The sequence below is a fragment of the Arvicanthis niloticus genome, chromosome 3 (assembly GCF_011762505.2).
Source record: "Arvicanthis niloticus isolate mArvNil1 chromosome 3, mArvNil1.pat.X, whole genome shotgun sequence".
Lineage (NCBI taxonomy): Eukaryota > Metazoa > Chordata > Mammalia > Rodentia > Muridae > Arvicanthis > Arvicanthis niloticus.
Genome location: NC_047660.1, coordinates 57,717,307 through 57,731,749, shown reverse-complemented (window position 1 = coordinate 57,731,749; position 14,443 = coordinate 57,717,307). Strand labels below are relative to the sequence as shown.

Sequence of the window (14,443 nt, the reverse complement as noted above, 5' to 3'; positions counted from 1 at the left end):
TCTGTATCTCATTGGTGATACCCTAAGTCTGGAACTTTGAAACCTGCTAGGATGAGAAATAAACAAGAGAGTGAGGTGAGAGCACACATGAGCCCACACCACCTCTGTAACAGAGTCCATGAGTCAGTACCACCTTACCTGCATCATGGATGCAGTGTTAGCCCACGTGTGCTGAGTCATCAAGCATACTGTGACAGCAAAGCAGCTTTTCTGACTGAGCATTCTAAAAAAGGTAGACTATAAAACATGGGATTCCCAAGTTTGTTTTAGAGGAATGATTCCTTCCTCACGACAGTATCTTCTAATACAGGAAACTGGATCTCTCCCACTCCTATTTGACAAGCCTGATCTAGTAGTCCTTCCTTCCCCAAGACTCCTAAGTATTGGAATCACAGTGAGCTTTGGAAAGTTAGGAAAGCCATCTTTTAACTGGTACCTAATGTTGTGGATGTGTTCCAAAATACCACATTAACTATAACCAACCCAGTTCACTTGCCTGCAGAATTTCAGGTGTAGTAAGACTACCTTAAATACGCATTAATATAAGAGACCATTTGTTAGCCACCAGGTGAAGGCTGATGCTATCCTCTCTGCTCATTAAGAGAGAATGATGCTCACAGGAATAGAAGTACTTATTTTTCTCTCCTTGCTTAGAAGTCTTATAAAAACAAAATAACCCATCCTTAAAAGTGCTTTTAGTCAGCCTTATTTTTGTCATGAAAAAATAGGTTCTTGAAAGCCCACTGAGTGAAATGGATTTTAGAATCTTGACATCTTTTAATTTTGGTTGAGAAGAGCTAACATGATCAGGGATGAGAAAAGCTGGCCCAGAAAAGCTTCTGTACCCAACCAGCCATGAAATGGTCGGTGAGCTGAAGGTGAGGTAAAGGCTGCTCATTCTTAATATAAGTCATGATCTAGCTATTAAATTACTAAGGGGGTTCTCAAACCAGATAGTGTTTTCTATAAATTTTATCTTGGCCACAAGGGCTTAGTAAATGTCTGCAGAGTGGTTTTCTGCTCCTGATGACTTTGAAATACAGATTTACATTAGGGTTTCAATGGAGACAGAGCAGGGATCTATTTGAAATCATGAGATATATTGACATTCTATCTCACTTGCTTTTTTTGCATTTTACATACGCAAGTTCCCAAGCAACTCACACTTGCAAACACAGCTATGGATACACTATTTGTCTTGACAATAGTTACCTTGGAATTTAGGCCTAGTTTTCCATCTCCACTTCCCTGTTTCTTAATCGTATATAACATGTATGGTAACAGGTAGAGTCTGTTAATGGTCTATAACCACTAGTGAGAAGCTAGGAAGGATGAGTGGTCAGGACCTGGTCACTTTGAATGTGGGAGGGAAGATATTCACAACAAGGCTCTCTACCCTCACGCAGTTCCCTGCTTCTCGGTTGGCAGGCATGTTGGATGGCAGAGACCAAGAGTTCAAGATAGTTGATGGCCAGATTTTTGTGGATAGAGATGGTGTTTTATTCAGTTTCATTTTAGATTTTTTGAGAAATCATGAGCTTCTGTTACCCTCGGACTTTTCAGACCATCATAGGCTTCAGAGAGAGGCTCTTTTCTATGAACTCGATTCTCTTGTTGATCTCTTAAGCCAATACCTGCTCCAATCAAGATCTGCTGTCATGGAGGTGCATTTCCTAAACCGAAATACTCAAGCCTTCTTCAGAGTGTTTGGCTCTTGCAGCAAAACAATTGAGATGTTGTACAGGAGGATTACAATGTTTGTAGAGTGGCCTACAGCACTGGCCAGGAACAGTAACTCCTCACTGGCTTTACCTCCACAAAGACCTTCTCACCATGACCTGCTTTTCCACTGTGGCTCTGCCGGCACTGCTGAGAACCATGCTGGAGTCAGGTATTTTGAATGCTGGAGCATCTATTCCAGTTTTCTGACATTTTCTCTCAAAATTGAACATTCTTTATGCTCAACTAAAACTACTCTTGGCAAAAGAAAAAAACAAGATTAGAATAATGTTCAATAGAACAAGTAGTTATTTTCTAAATTTGGACACTTTCAGAGGAAGAAGGTATTGTTGAACAGGTAATAAACCAACACTGCCCAGGGAAACTAGAAACTGGTCTATGTGGTTACAAGAGGACCTGATTGTGTAGATTATATTCCATTGCTAAGGAATGACTTAGAATGAATCAGCCTATGCTTGGCTTCTACATCGGAGAGGTTCAGGGGTATGACTTGATTCCTCACACACTATGTATTTATTCTTTCAGAACGTTGCTGTTTTTCTTCAGTGGAGAATATTTTTAAAGTTGATTTCAAATAAGTAGATAAGTCTCATGGCAAATTTAGTGTCCTGTTATAGCTTTGGCTCTGTCACTATTAATCTTAGGAACAGGCTGTCTTGTTTTATTTGTGAAAGGATCTCATTCTGTAGCTCTGGCTGGGCTGGAAGTCTCACTGCCTGTGCCCCCCAGTGCTGGGATTGAAGGTGAGCACCATCACCATACCTGCCTCTGCTGCAATCTAAGGCTGATTTCAGCCCTGTAGTCAGGGACACACTACCTCATCCCCTGTTAAAAAACGTCTTAGTGCTGTGTACCATTATTATCAACTGCAAAAGCTAGGTAAATAGCTTTCATGCTTTCTTCAGAGCATTTAAAAGCAAGTCACTTTTGGGAGAGAGACATACTTTAGCCTATACAGTTGTCATCACGCAGTATTCAATGCTCCCATAACACATCCTTTAGTCTCAGCTGCCAAGTAGAAGACAGTGGACAGTATAACCAAGTATGTACACTTCCTTATTTCTTAGTTTTCCAAATAAATTGAAACATTTTGGAAATGGGTACCAATCAAATAGACCATGAAGAAAGTCAAAGGTCCTGTTATCAAACTTTTAAATCTGTTCTTATTTTCATTGGAAAGTACTTAAGAGGAATAATATAATGTTTTTGTTTTAAATTTCAATCAAATGATAATCAAATGATAATGACTTTTTTTGACATTCCTTTTCAGATAGTTAGAAAGCTAAGGAACAATGCCATCTTCGATTTTAGGAAGACATGATAGGTGGAAAGATGTCTTGGAAATACTGAATTATCTTAAGAAACAAGATCAGAAACTGAAGTTGGATCATTGCATATATACTGTATCAAGTGACTCCCAACTTTGTGTTACATGTTTCAGGAATAGCAAAGAATTTTTGCTATTTTCAACTCAATCTAAAAAAGGCATATTGAATTTTCATAACAGATAATTCTAAGACCAGAGATATTTCTTATTTCTCTTGTTTTCCTTGAGATGGGTCTCATAGCCTGGCCTGTCTGATCTTCCTGCATCTGCCTTCTAAGTGCTAAGATTATAGACCTCACCCAGCTTGTGGTGGGATTTTTGGTTGTTTTAAGTTTGGAGTTTCTTCTGGTGTTTAATTTACAAAGTGCAAGTTTCAGAATAGAGATATGCAATCTATAAAATGACATGAACATAAATATATGATTGAACACATAACAAATTAGCAATTACTTATTCTTTTTTTTTTTTTTGCTAGTGTTTGGTCTGAATCTATCTATTCAGATGTTTTTGGATGGTGGATATGGAAGAATAAGCCTGCGTGACTTCAATGTGTTCCTAGCAGTCAGTGTTGTTTGGTAGTTCTCTCTCAGGTTCTTGGCTTAGATCTTTAGATGTCCATCCATGTGACAACATACTTTAGTTGAATTTATGACCTCAGAATTCTAGAGTCTCTTCTGTAGCCATTTTCTAACTAGATGAAAAAGCATAGTTGCTCTTAAATTTTTTTGAAAAACAAAAGGTGTGGTGATGGTGCTCAGTGGGAGAGCCCCTTGTCGGCATGTACTGAGAGGCCCTGGGCTCTGCCTGCGGCACTAGAAATGCAGGTCCCCGTTCTCTTTTTCTTTAGTTTATCCACCTCTTAAGTCTATGAAATCCTTTTTAATTTGACCTCAGAGGGAATCAGATACAATAGTTTTAGCTCAATGAGTTATTGTAAGAACATTTTACTTTTTTATAAATACCTACTACTTGATATTTGTATCCTAATACTTTAATGATTCTCCATGACTTTCTGACAAATGTTTCTAGACTGTATAATTTAGATCTGAACTTGGAAGATGAAATGCTTTACTACTGTTAAAATTTTGTATTAAACACAATAAACCTTTCTTGAAATGTGCTTTGTAGCTTGATAACTTAGCTGTTTCTTTTTTCTTTGCCAGAAGAGTTTCTGAACATGGCCTCTAGTAGTCACCATTTCAGCCATGTCTTCAGTTCATGACTAGGAATGTGTTCAAACATTGTCTTACCCCTATGAAACTATATAGTGTCTACCTGACACTAACCTAAGCCTTATTTCATTTTTAGAACAGTGGGAAGACACAAAAATATCCTTGATTACAGATATTTTTTGTGTTATATTGCCATTATTAAAGCAAACATGGGTATATGTGCTGACATTTGGAATAGTGGGTGGGTAAAGGGTTTTGCATTTCAATCAGATTTTGACTACCATATTTTCTCTTCAATAACAGGCAGTATTGATGAAAAGGTAGCAATAAATTGGAATCGTGGCATTTTGTACCTTCAAATTTTAACCTGAAAAGGCTGGTTCGACAAGAATAAATCTCAAATTACAATGGCAATACTAATGATTTAGAGTTAGTGGAAAACTGTAAATATACAGTGTTAGTAAAAACAAATCAATTTAGTCAAGTTAGGTTAAAGAAAATTGGAAAATAAACTGGAAATGAGTTACCCTATATAAAAAAAATAAGTGAGTTGAATTCTTTGACCAAGTTGATCAATCCAGAAAATAATTTCAATGAAAAGTCAACAGTTTTGAGTATGTTCTTAAATATAATTGAGATGAGTTGAAATCATGGTCTCTTAATATTCAGTTACTGACTCAAATTTGAAAATGAAGTCTCAAAAGGAAATCTATTTAAAAAAAAATGTCATGAGCCAGGCAAGGCATGATGACATGCCTTTAGTCCTAGCACCTGGGGAGCAGAGGCAGGCAAATCTCTTTTGAAGCCAGTATGGTCTACAAAATGAATTTCAGCCTAGCCAGGGATTAAAAAGTAAGACTGCATGCAAAAAACAACAACAACAAAAGTCATTGCCAAGCCTGGGGTGCACACCTATGATGCTAGCCTTTTGTTTAAGGCAGGATCATGAGTTATACAGTAACCCTGTCTCAAAAGCAAAACAAGCTGGGGGGTGGTGGCGCACACCTTTGATCCCAGCACTTGGGAGGCAGAGGCAGGCGGATTTCTGAGTTCTAGGCCAGCCTGGTTTACAGAGTGAGTTAAAAAAAAAAAAACCCAAAACAAAAAACAAACAAAAAAAACCCAACAACAAAACCAAGAGAAAGGTATGATGCCTTTATTTGAAGTTGTGAATAAGTTTCTACGTGAAGTTTTGTTATTAAAGGAATGCTTTGTAATTAACTACCTCTTTGTATGCCTCAGGTACATTTCTATAAAGCCTGACAATCGAAAATTGGCCAATGGAACAAATGTCTTGGGCCTACTGGTTGACACTTTATTAAAGGACGGCTTTCGTCTGGTCAGCACTAGAACACCGGCCTCCGGAGACAAAAGTGAATGTTATGTCTTTGAAAGGATAAAAAGCCCTCAAGTCCTTGGGATGAATAAAACACCCAAATCAGAAATTACCACCATGCCACTGCCATCTCAGAAGTGACACTGTTCTTTGGAAATTCCATATCGGGGCATGCATGTCACAGTTGTACTCGGTCTAACTTTGGGTTCCCCAGCAGTGCTTAAAGCCATCCTGCCTGTTCTCTTAAAGCAGCACTGCACTTTGTGCTTTGGCACTTGCTCCTTTCGCCATGAACTATCATACCTTGTAGAAATAGGCTCTGGACTTGGACTGTGTCTAATCCCAGTTTACTCATTTATTAGCTATGTAACATTTCTGGGTTTTAACTTTTATCTATTAACTGGGGACAAAAAAAAGTCTCTCCCCTCATAGGGTTATGAGGGTGGTGGTTAAAGTCCTCATTATGTTGCCTGGCATGTGGTAGGCATTCAGTAACTGTTATTAATGATAATGATCATGGGTCACTTGCTTTCAAACCCATCTTTTCTCCAGAGCCTTGTCTTTTCCCTTGCCTTTTGTTTCTCTGCAATGTTAGTGCCTTAGGGTTTTATTGCTGTAAGGAGACTCCATGGCCATAGCAACTCTTATAAAGGCAAACATTTAATTGGGGCTGGCTTATAGTTTCAGAGGTTTAGTTCATTATCATCACAGTGGTAAGCATGGCAGTATCCAGACAGACAAGATGCTGAAAGAGCCAAAGAGCTGTACATCTTGATCCTTAGGCAACAGAAGGGAACTGTGTGTCACACTGAGCATAACTTGAGCATAGGAGACCTCAAAGCCCACCCCTAGAGTGACATACTTCCTCCAGCATTGCCACACCTAATAGTGCCACTCTCTATGGGCCAAGCATTCAAACACATGAGTCTATTGGGGGCCATACTTATTCAAACCACCACAGTCAGTGACTGAACCCTCATGCATACGAAGTAAGACCTCTAGGACTATGACTGTACCCCTCAGCAGATAATCCTTCTGTATAGACTTATATATCATCATAAAACCAGGTCTTCTTCACTTAAATATAAGTTTTATGAAAAGTTTCTAATGCTACTATACATACAGTAATGTGCTAAACTTATCATACAGAAGCTACATTTGGTGAAAAGCTTTGGAACAATATTTAAAATACACATAACTTTCTCTTGTGTTTTGTGTTAAACACTTAAAAGAGAAAGTATTTCATCAAAAGGCTCCTAGTGCTTGCTTATAGTTGAGTGAAAAGCTGTTGGGTGTACACACTTCAAAGTATGCAAGTCATTCAAGGACTTATTTTAAATATTTTTCTTAGGTAGGGTTACTAAGGCTGTGATGAAACCCCGTGACCAAAAGCAAACTGTGAGAAGAGTTTATTTAGCTTACACTTTTGTGGGGGTCCCTGCAAATACCAGGGCTGGTAGAGTAACCATCCATGTGAGGCAAGGAGATCAAGTTCAACATGATTTAGAGAGCTGAGCCTGTGTTGGTTCAAACTTGCGTCTAAAACCAGGCAGTTTATTTTGGTCATATCTCAGTACAGTACAATATTGGAAAAAAGTTTTCTGGTGAATGTAGGCCTCAGCTCTTACTTCTCTGTGTAAGCTGAGTGGATTGCAATCATTACGTTTGATTCCTTGACAGCAGCACTTGGTTACCTGGCTTACAACAAGTTCTAAGTTAAAGAATAAAAGTTCAAAGTTTAAGACACAAGTTTTACTGTACCAACAAAGCTGGTGAACCTTCAGGTTCAGAAAGATAACTCAAGGGGGTGCATGCCTTCAGCATAGAAGATTTGGGAGGTAATACCATGACTGGTCCTACTGGAGGTCAAAACGTTCCTGTGATGGGGCTCACATAAAATACAATGAAGGGATTGGAGACAATGTGGGACATCTGAGCATCAAGGAAAAAATAAATGTAATGGACAGATTTGATGCTGTATTCCAGCATGCTGTGATGTTACCTGATCATTTAACTAGAATGTCACCCATTCTGATTGGCACACTGACTTCTAAATGTAGTACCTTGCAATTCACAGCTTTCATATTCATGTATCAACCTTGCTATTGAAACACTGTGGTGCAAATCTGTTGAAAGAAGCAGAGGGAGTGGGAGGAGAGAAAGAAGGAAAGGCTAAACCAACACAAAATAAGCATTGAAAAGGAGGAAGCCATAGCACACACCTTTGATCCCAGGATGGGGGAGGCAGCGCTCTGTGAATTCAAAGCCACCTGGTCTATAGAGCGTGTTCCAGGACAACCAAGGCTACATGGAGAAACACTGCCTTGGAAAAAAAGAAAAGGGGGGGGGGGAAAGAGAAGCCATACCTCAAAGACTTCATGTGTATGCCCATGATTGTGGCCAGTCTTGTGGTATAGCAACAAGGCCTACTGTTTCATATTGACAGAAGTCTACTACTGTATTACCCTAACTATGAAAAACTTGGTAAAAACGTTCCTAAGTTTACAAATTTGTGAAAAATTTGTTCCTAAGTTTACAAATTTGTGAAATCTAGATTGTGGGAAAGAAAAACCCTAACCTTTAAAGAGTACCTCAAAAAGTTACTTATAAGAAGTAGAATAATTGAAGTAATGTTTAGATCAGTGACTATAGTATTGGTCCAAAAGCAAGAGATAGTCTAAGAATGAATTCCTGTTTTGATAGCATCCATCTTTTCATTTCTGTAGAACTGGCAACTTCCTTTTTTAAAAATCTTGCTGTCCTGATGTATATGGTATATATGATATAATCCACCTGCCTCTGAGTGCTAAGATTAAAGATGTGCACCACCACTGCCTGGCTGAAACTTATTTTAGTGTATTATTTTAGTTTAGAGAAGGATGTATTAGGTAGACTTTTCTTACACTCTACAGGAAAGTATTCTTATTTTGGTAAATTTTTGCAGTGTGTGTGATTTAACTAGTTGGATATAACTGACATACATATAATGCTGTTTAATTCTTTATGGTGTTTGTTGATAAGACTAATAAAAACTGGTTAAGTAAGACTATTCTCAGTTTAGCAAGGACTAAAACATGAAAGGCTTAAGATGATAATAACATGTTCTTAGTCATTCACATTTGCAGATGACAATTTTGAGTTTAAAAATAGAACTCTCTTTTTAATGCCTATATTATGAATTGTGCTGGTAACTGTAGAGGGACAGGGATTTTTGTTCTGTACAGTAAGGTTCTCCAATGCTAAGAATATTACTTAGCACACAGTACATATCAATAAATACTTATTGCAAAATGACTGTTATATATTCCCATGGATACATACCCAAGTATGTATGTATGCATATATGTATGTATGTATATGTACATGTATATATATAGATCTAGTTCCTGTAACTCTGTAGACCAGGCTGGCCTGAAACTCAAGAGATTTACCTGCTTCTGCCTCCTGATTGCTAGGATTAAAGGTGTGTGCCACCACTTCCCTGAAAATGACTATAATTTAGAAATATGTATTCCTCATTAGAGAAAGTGTATTTTCAGAATGAGCAGAGTTCATTATTTTAGCACTTATCCCATTTGGAAACATCTGTCATCTCAGTGACCTCCTTTGTTTCACTGTATTGAGTGGGATAGTAACTGAGATATTGGCATGAGTCTTTCAGAAAGAGAGGTAGACATTTTCATATAGTCACCAATTAAATCTTCTTCATGGAATTCACTTATTTTTTACATACTTATTTATGTGCACTTAATGCCCAAGGAGGCAAGATGGTGTTGAATTTCCTGGAACTGAAGTCACAGGTAGTTGTGAATCACCTGACATGGTGTTCTGGGAACTAAATTGGGTCCACTGGAAAAGTATTAAGTGCTTTTCACCAGTAAGCCATCTCCCAATCCTCAAATTAATTTTAAGTTATAAGAAAATAATGACAAAAAAAAATCTATCTTGTTTAGTGTCTCAGTTAGGATTTCTGTTGCTTCAAGGAACCACCATGACCAAACAAAAACCAAGTTGGGGAAGAGTTTACTTAGCTTATACTTCCACATTGCTGTTCATCACTAAAGTCTGGACTGGAACTCACACAGGAGGTAGGAGCTGACGGAGGTGAATGGAGGAGTGCTGCTGACTGGCATGCTCCTCATAGTGTGTTCAGTTTGCTTTCTTACAGAACCCAAAAGACCACCAGACCACTGATGGCCCACCCACAAGGGGCTGAGCCCTCCCCACTGATTACTGAGAAAATGCCTTTCAGCTGAATCTCATAGAGGCATTTCCTCAAGGTTCCTTTCTGATGATTCTAATTTGTGTCAAGCTGACTCAGAACCTACCTAGTACATCCAGCAGCACTGAAAACCTTGATAGAATAAACCCCAAATACTATCATCTCATCTAGCAAGTAATCATTATAATGGCATCTTAAGCTTTGTAGTCCTAATAGAACCATTAATAGTTGGGCCTCTTGTATTTTCTCACTTAGGTTTGGTTTGTTCAAGTTTCTTTCCATCACCCAGTTTTATTTCTGACTAGGCATGGAAGATTTTAGCTTCTGACTCTTCTTGAACCTCTGTGACTTATAACATTAATTAGAAATTCTTCCTATAAGAGTTTTCTGAAGGGTGCTCCTAAAACTTAATTATTCTTGGGTTAAACACTGTAGTCCTTACATTGTGATAAACCTAATTTGAGCTGCCTTTAAAATACACATGAAACCAAGGATCTTAAGGAGAAGATTGTTGAGGACAATTTAAATACAGAGCTTCCTCACTTTTGATTTTTTTCTATACTGCTTGTACCTGACACAGGAGTTTTATGTTGGTGCTGATTCTCACAAATAACAGAAACAGTTACAGTAGAGGTATCTATAACTAGAGATTCTGCTAGTTGCTTTGTTGTTAAGGAAAACAACAAAGATTACCAAGAACAAATTTTAGTAATGTAGGACCTACTATATAGAAAGTTGCAGAAATTTATCTTCCTGGTGCCAAACTACACCCCAGAGATAGCCATGTAGATTTAAGATTTATTTTCAATCATTTACCTTTTTAAAGGCTTATTTTATGTATGTAAGTGTTGTGCTTGCATGTATGTCTGTGCACTGTGTGTGTTCCTAGTGCTCAGAAATCAGGTCCTCTGGACCTGGAGTTAAAAGTTGCCAGTTACCATGTGGGTGCCGAGAGCTGAACCTAAGTCCTCTGTAAAAGTAACAAGTGCTTTTAACTACTGAACTGTCCTGTTACAAAAACGTGGAATCCTGATTTCAATAACTGAGGTGTTTTTTTTTTCCTCCCCAATTTATTTTTGGAGAAACATATTTAAAATTATTTAAATTTATTTTTGGTCATCTTCTGGAATCTCTTACTAAATCTCCTTGGAAATACCACAGTTGAATTTGTTTGTTTATTTAATTTGGGTTTTTTTGTGACAGAATTTCTCTTTGTAACAGTCTTGGCTGCCTGGAATTCTTGCAGACCAGGGGTAGCTTTTTACTCACAGAAATCTGCTTGCCTCTGCTTCTCAAGTGCTGGAATTACAAGTGCATGCTACTACACCTGGCTAAATTTCTTTCTTTTATTACAGCTCTTTAGTCAGAAAGATCTTTGTCTTAGTGTTTCTTGAACCTGGAGACTGGTACCTCTCCCCACTCCCAATTCCCATTACTTGGCTTTCCACTTGAGAAATTAAAACATAAACTTCAGTCTTTTAAACTGATTAAAGTTAGATTTTAATTCCTCAAATTTATTTTTTATTTATTTATTTATTTTTTTTGGTTTTTCGAGACAGGGTTTCTCTGTGTAGTCCTAGCTGTCCTAGAACTCACTCTGTAGACCAGGCTGGCCTCGAACTCAGAAATCTGCCTGCCTCTGCCTCCCAAGTGCTGGGATTAGAGGCGTACGCCACCACCGCCTGGCAATTCCTCAATTTCTTAAAACAGTAAAGTTTTAACACATTTTGCTGATAGACCCTTTTAACTGACACAGTGTAGTGATTTTCAAATACTTGAGATACACTTTTACCAAAACAAAACAAAACAAAACAAAACCACCCCAAAAAAACCCCTCCATTTTGGGAATATTTAACATTTTATGTTTAATAAGCTTATTTTCATAAGTGTTTATAACTACATAAGATTATATTCAATTTCTTTAAAGATTTATTTTATGAAGGGTTTTGCCTGCGTGTATGTATGTCTGTGTATCCCATGTTTGCCTGGTGCCCTTAGAGATCAGAGAACATCAGGTCCCATGGAGCTGGTGTTACTGATGGTTATGAGCCCGGATGTAGGTGTTGGAACTGAAACTTGGTCCTCTATAAGAGCAAGTGCTTTAAACCTCTGAGCCATCTCGTTTGTCCTATAAACATTTTTATTTTTAAAGAGTAAGAATTACTGTCAGTGTGGTGGCGCACGCCTTTAATCCCAGCACTTGGGAGGCAGAGCCTTTAATCCCAGCACTTGGGAGGGATTTCTGAGTTCTAGGCCAGCCTGGTCTACAGAGTGAGTTCCAGGACAGCCAGGGCTACATAGAGAAACCCTGTCTCGAAAAACAAAAAACAAACAAACAAACAAACAAAAAGAATTACTGTCCGTATTAAAGAGCTTCAGTGAACTTGTCTACTCTTAATGGATTTATTTGAATCACTGCCAAATTTGTCTCTTTATCCTGAACTTTTCATAGTCTTAGCTTGGGAAAGCCAATGACCTTAAATCAAAGCATTTTAAAAATAAATGCCTATATTCAGTTCAAATGTAATATTGTAAAAAAGGAGCTGTTTCAGATGGTTTCTCATAAGCTGGTCATCCTTCAGTAATATTACCATCAACCTTCTTTTAGAAATTGCTTTTAAAAATTATATCACCTTCCAGAATAAGAGCACATGATTTTTGCACCCCCTTTTATCTTAATGTTCCATATATTTTTTTACTTTGAAATGTTTATTAATTTATTCTTGCACAACCAACTTTCTTATTGGAGTCTGAGCCTATGTAACCTCAGATAGGTTACAAACTGTGATCCATCCCTCCCTCCCTCCCTCCCTCCCTCCCTCCCTCCCTCCCTCCCTCCCTCCCTCCCTCCCTCCCTTCCTTCGCCTCCCAATGGCTAGGATTACAGGCAAGTATCACTTTGCTCCAGGATCAGTTCCATTCTTATTGCTACTATTTGGTTTAGATTTTCTTTATTCTTAGGATACTACAATAATCATGTCCAACTTTCTTTTTGTTATGGGTGCTAGTGATCAAACTCAGGGCTTTTGTGTATGTTAGGCAGACATTTTACTAACTGAGCCACATCCCTAGCCTCAAAGACATTACTATGGGCAACTGCCCAATTTCCATATAAGTGATTCAAATTACTTACAGTTTTGTACTGAAGGGGATTAACTCATGTGGTACTTTGTCTACTAAGTGAGCTGTTGCCAGACATTGTTTTGTACAATGTCTTTTCTGTTTCTAGTTTCCTTCTTCACATGCTCTAAGTGGTTTCCTCAATTCTCCAACACCTCAAACCCTACCCTCACCTTTTTGTGGGGACGGGGTGTGTGGTATCCATGGTTTCAAAATTCACATCTAGAGAACAAATCATAAAGAAGATTAAGATAGAAAGGAAACTGTTTTACCACAGAAACTACTTGTTGGTTTGATACTTGACATTTGGATAAATAATTATGTCAAACACCTTTTAATATCAAACATAAACCAACAGGAATAGGCATACATATATAGTTATAAAACTATATATATACACATACATACATACATACACACACACACACACACACACACACACATATATATATATATATATATATATATATATATATATATATATATATATATAAGGGATGAAGGTGTAGCTCAGGCGTAGCATGTTTTCCTAGTGTAACTGATGCCCTGGAGTTGACTCCCAGTAATCTCTACATTGTATAAACAAAGCCATGTTACAAACCATTGTGTAGATGGCATTATAGGTCATCAACAAAAGTGATTTTTGATAATTCAACCCCTTTGATTGATACAATTTCTCAGTTCACAACAAATATATTTTAACTGAAATGACTTGTAATTTGAAATATTTGTTGTGCATCTTTCAAATTAGTTGGGAAATTAGTACAGTTTTTATTAGTTTGCTTAAAGGAGTTGAACCCTTAACGCCAAATTAGAATCTCATGTGTCTGCACATGCATTATACTTTATAAGAATTTATCGTAAGACCTTATAAAATTAATAGCACTTTAAGATGACACTGAAATACTGCAGTTCCTACTAATGCATTTAGACATTTGAAAGTTAATACTGAATGAAAACTTCACTTAACTGCACTGCATAATTCCCTACTAACCAGACTAAATATTTTGTCTGATAAAAATATAAAAGGTTTTATTTATTTATTTTCCTGTTTGGTGATTGCTAGATTTTATTTAATTACTTATTTTTTTTTGAGACAAAATCCTGTTATGCTTTCAGTTCAAATACTAAACTTCAGGGGTGCACCAACAACACATGTTTTCTCTTTTGTACCTATTCTCCAAGGTGCAGCAGAAATAATTTTTTTTTTCCGTTTCAAGGAAAAAAAATAACAAATGCAAGTTTTGTATTATAGCCAGTTAAACATAAAATTCCAGACTTGTATGGTGACATTTTCCATGTAGCTTCAAGTTACCCCTTTTGCTTCTGTCATGTTAATATATATATGTATATATGTGTATATATATGTATACACACACACACACACACACACACACACACACACACACACACACACGCACACACACACGGTATGTTTTTTGGAAGTTGATCCTTGTTTAGGACTAAAAGTTTCAGGATATGATGGAATCCAAATTCTCAAATTTGGTTAACCTTCTCAGCTAACC

At 37.4% G+C, this 14,443-nt stretch overlaps 1 protein-coding gene across 1 annotated transcript; it reads left to right on the top strand.

Moving 5' to 3' along the window:
• Positions 1-120: 120 nt before the first annotated feature.
• On the top strand, positions 121-8,406 carry Kcnrg (potassium channel regulator). Its single transcript, XM_034498119.2, has 2 exons — positions 121-1,891; positions 5,482-8,406. Exons 1-2 carry the CDS (start codon positions 1,332-1,334, stop codon positions 5,714-5,716), a joined length of 795 nt encoding a protein of 264 aa, XP_034354010.1. The 5' UTR covers positions 121-1,331; the 3' UTR covers positions 5,717-8,406.
• The last annotated feature ends 6,037 nt before the right edge of the window (positions 8,407-14,443 follow it).

What these genes read in the sequence shown, in the direction of transcription:
- Kcnrg (XM_034498119.2), top strand. Translation starts at nt 1,332, where the DNA reads ATGAGTGGTCAGGACCTGGTCACTTTGAATGTGGGAGGGAAGATATTC. An exon ending in GAGAACCATGCTGGAGTCAG is followed by an intron (nt 1,892 to 5,481) that starts GTATTTTGAATG and finishes TGTATGCCTCAG; the next exon opens with GTACATTTCTATAAAGCCTG.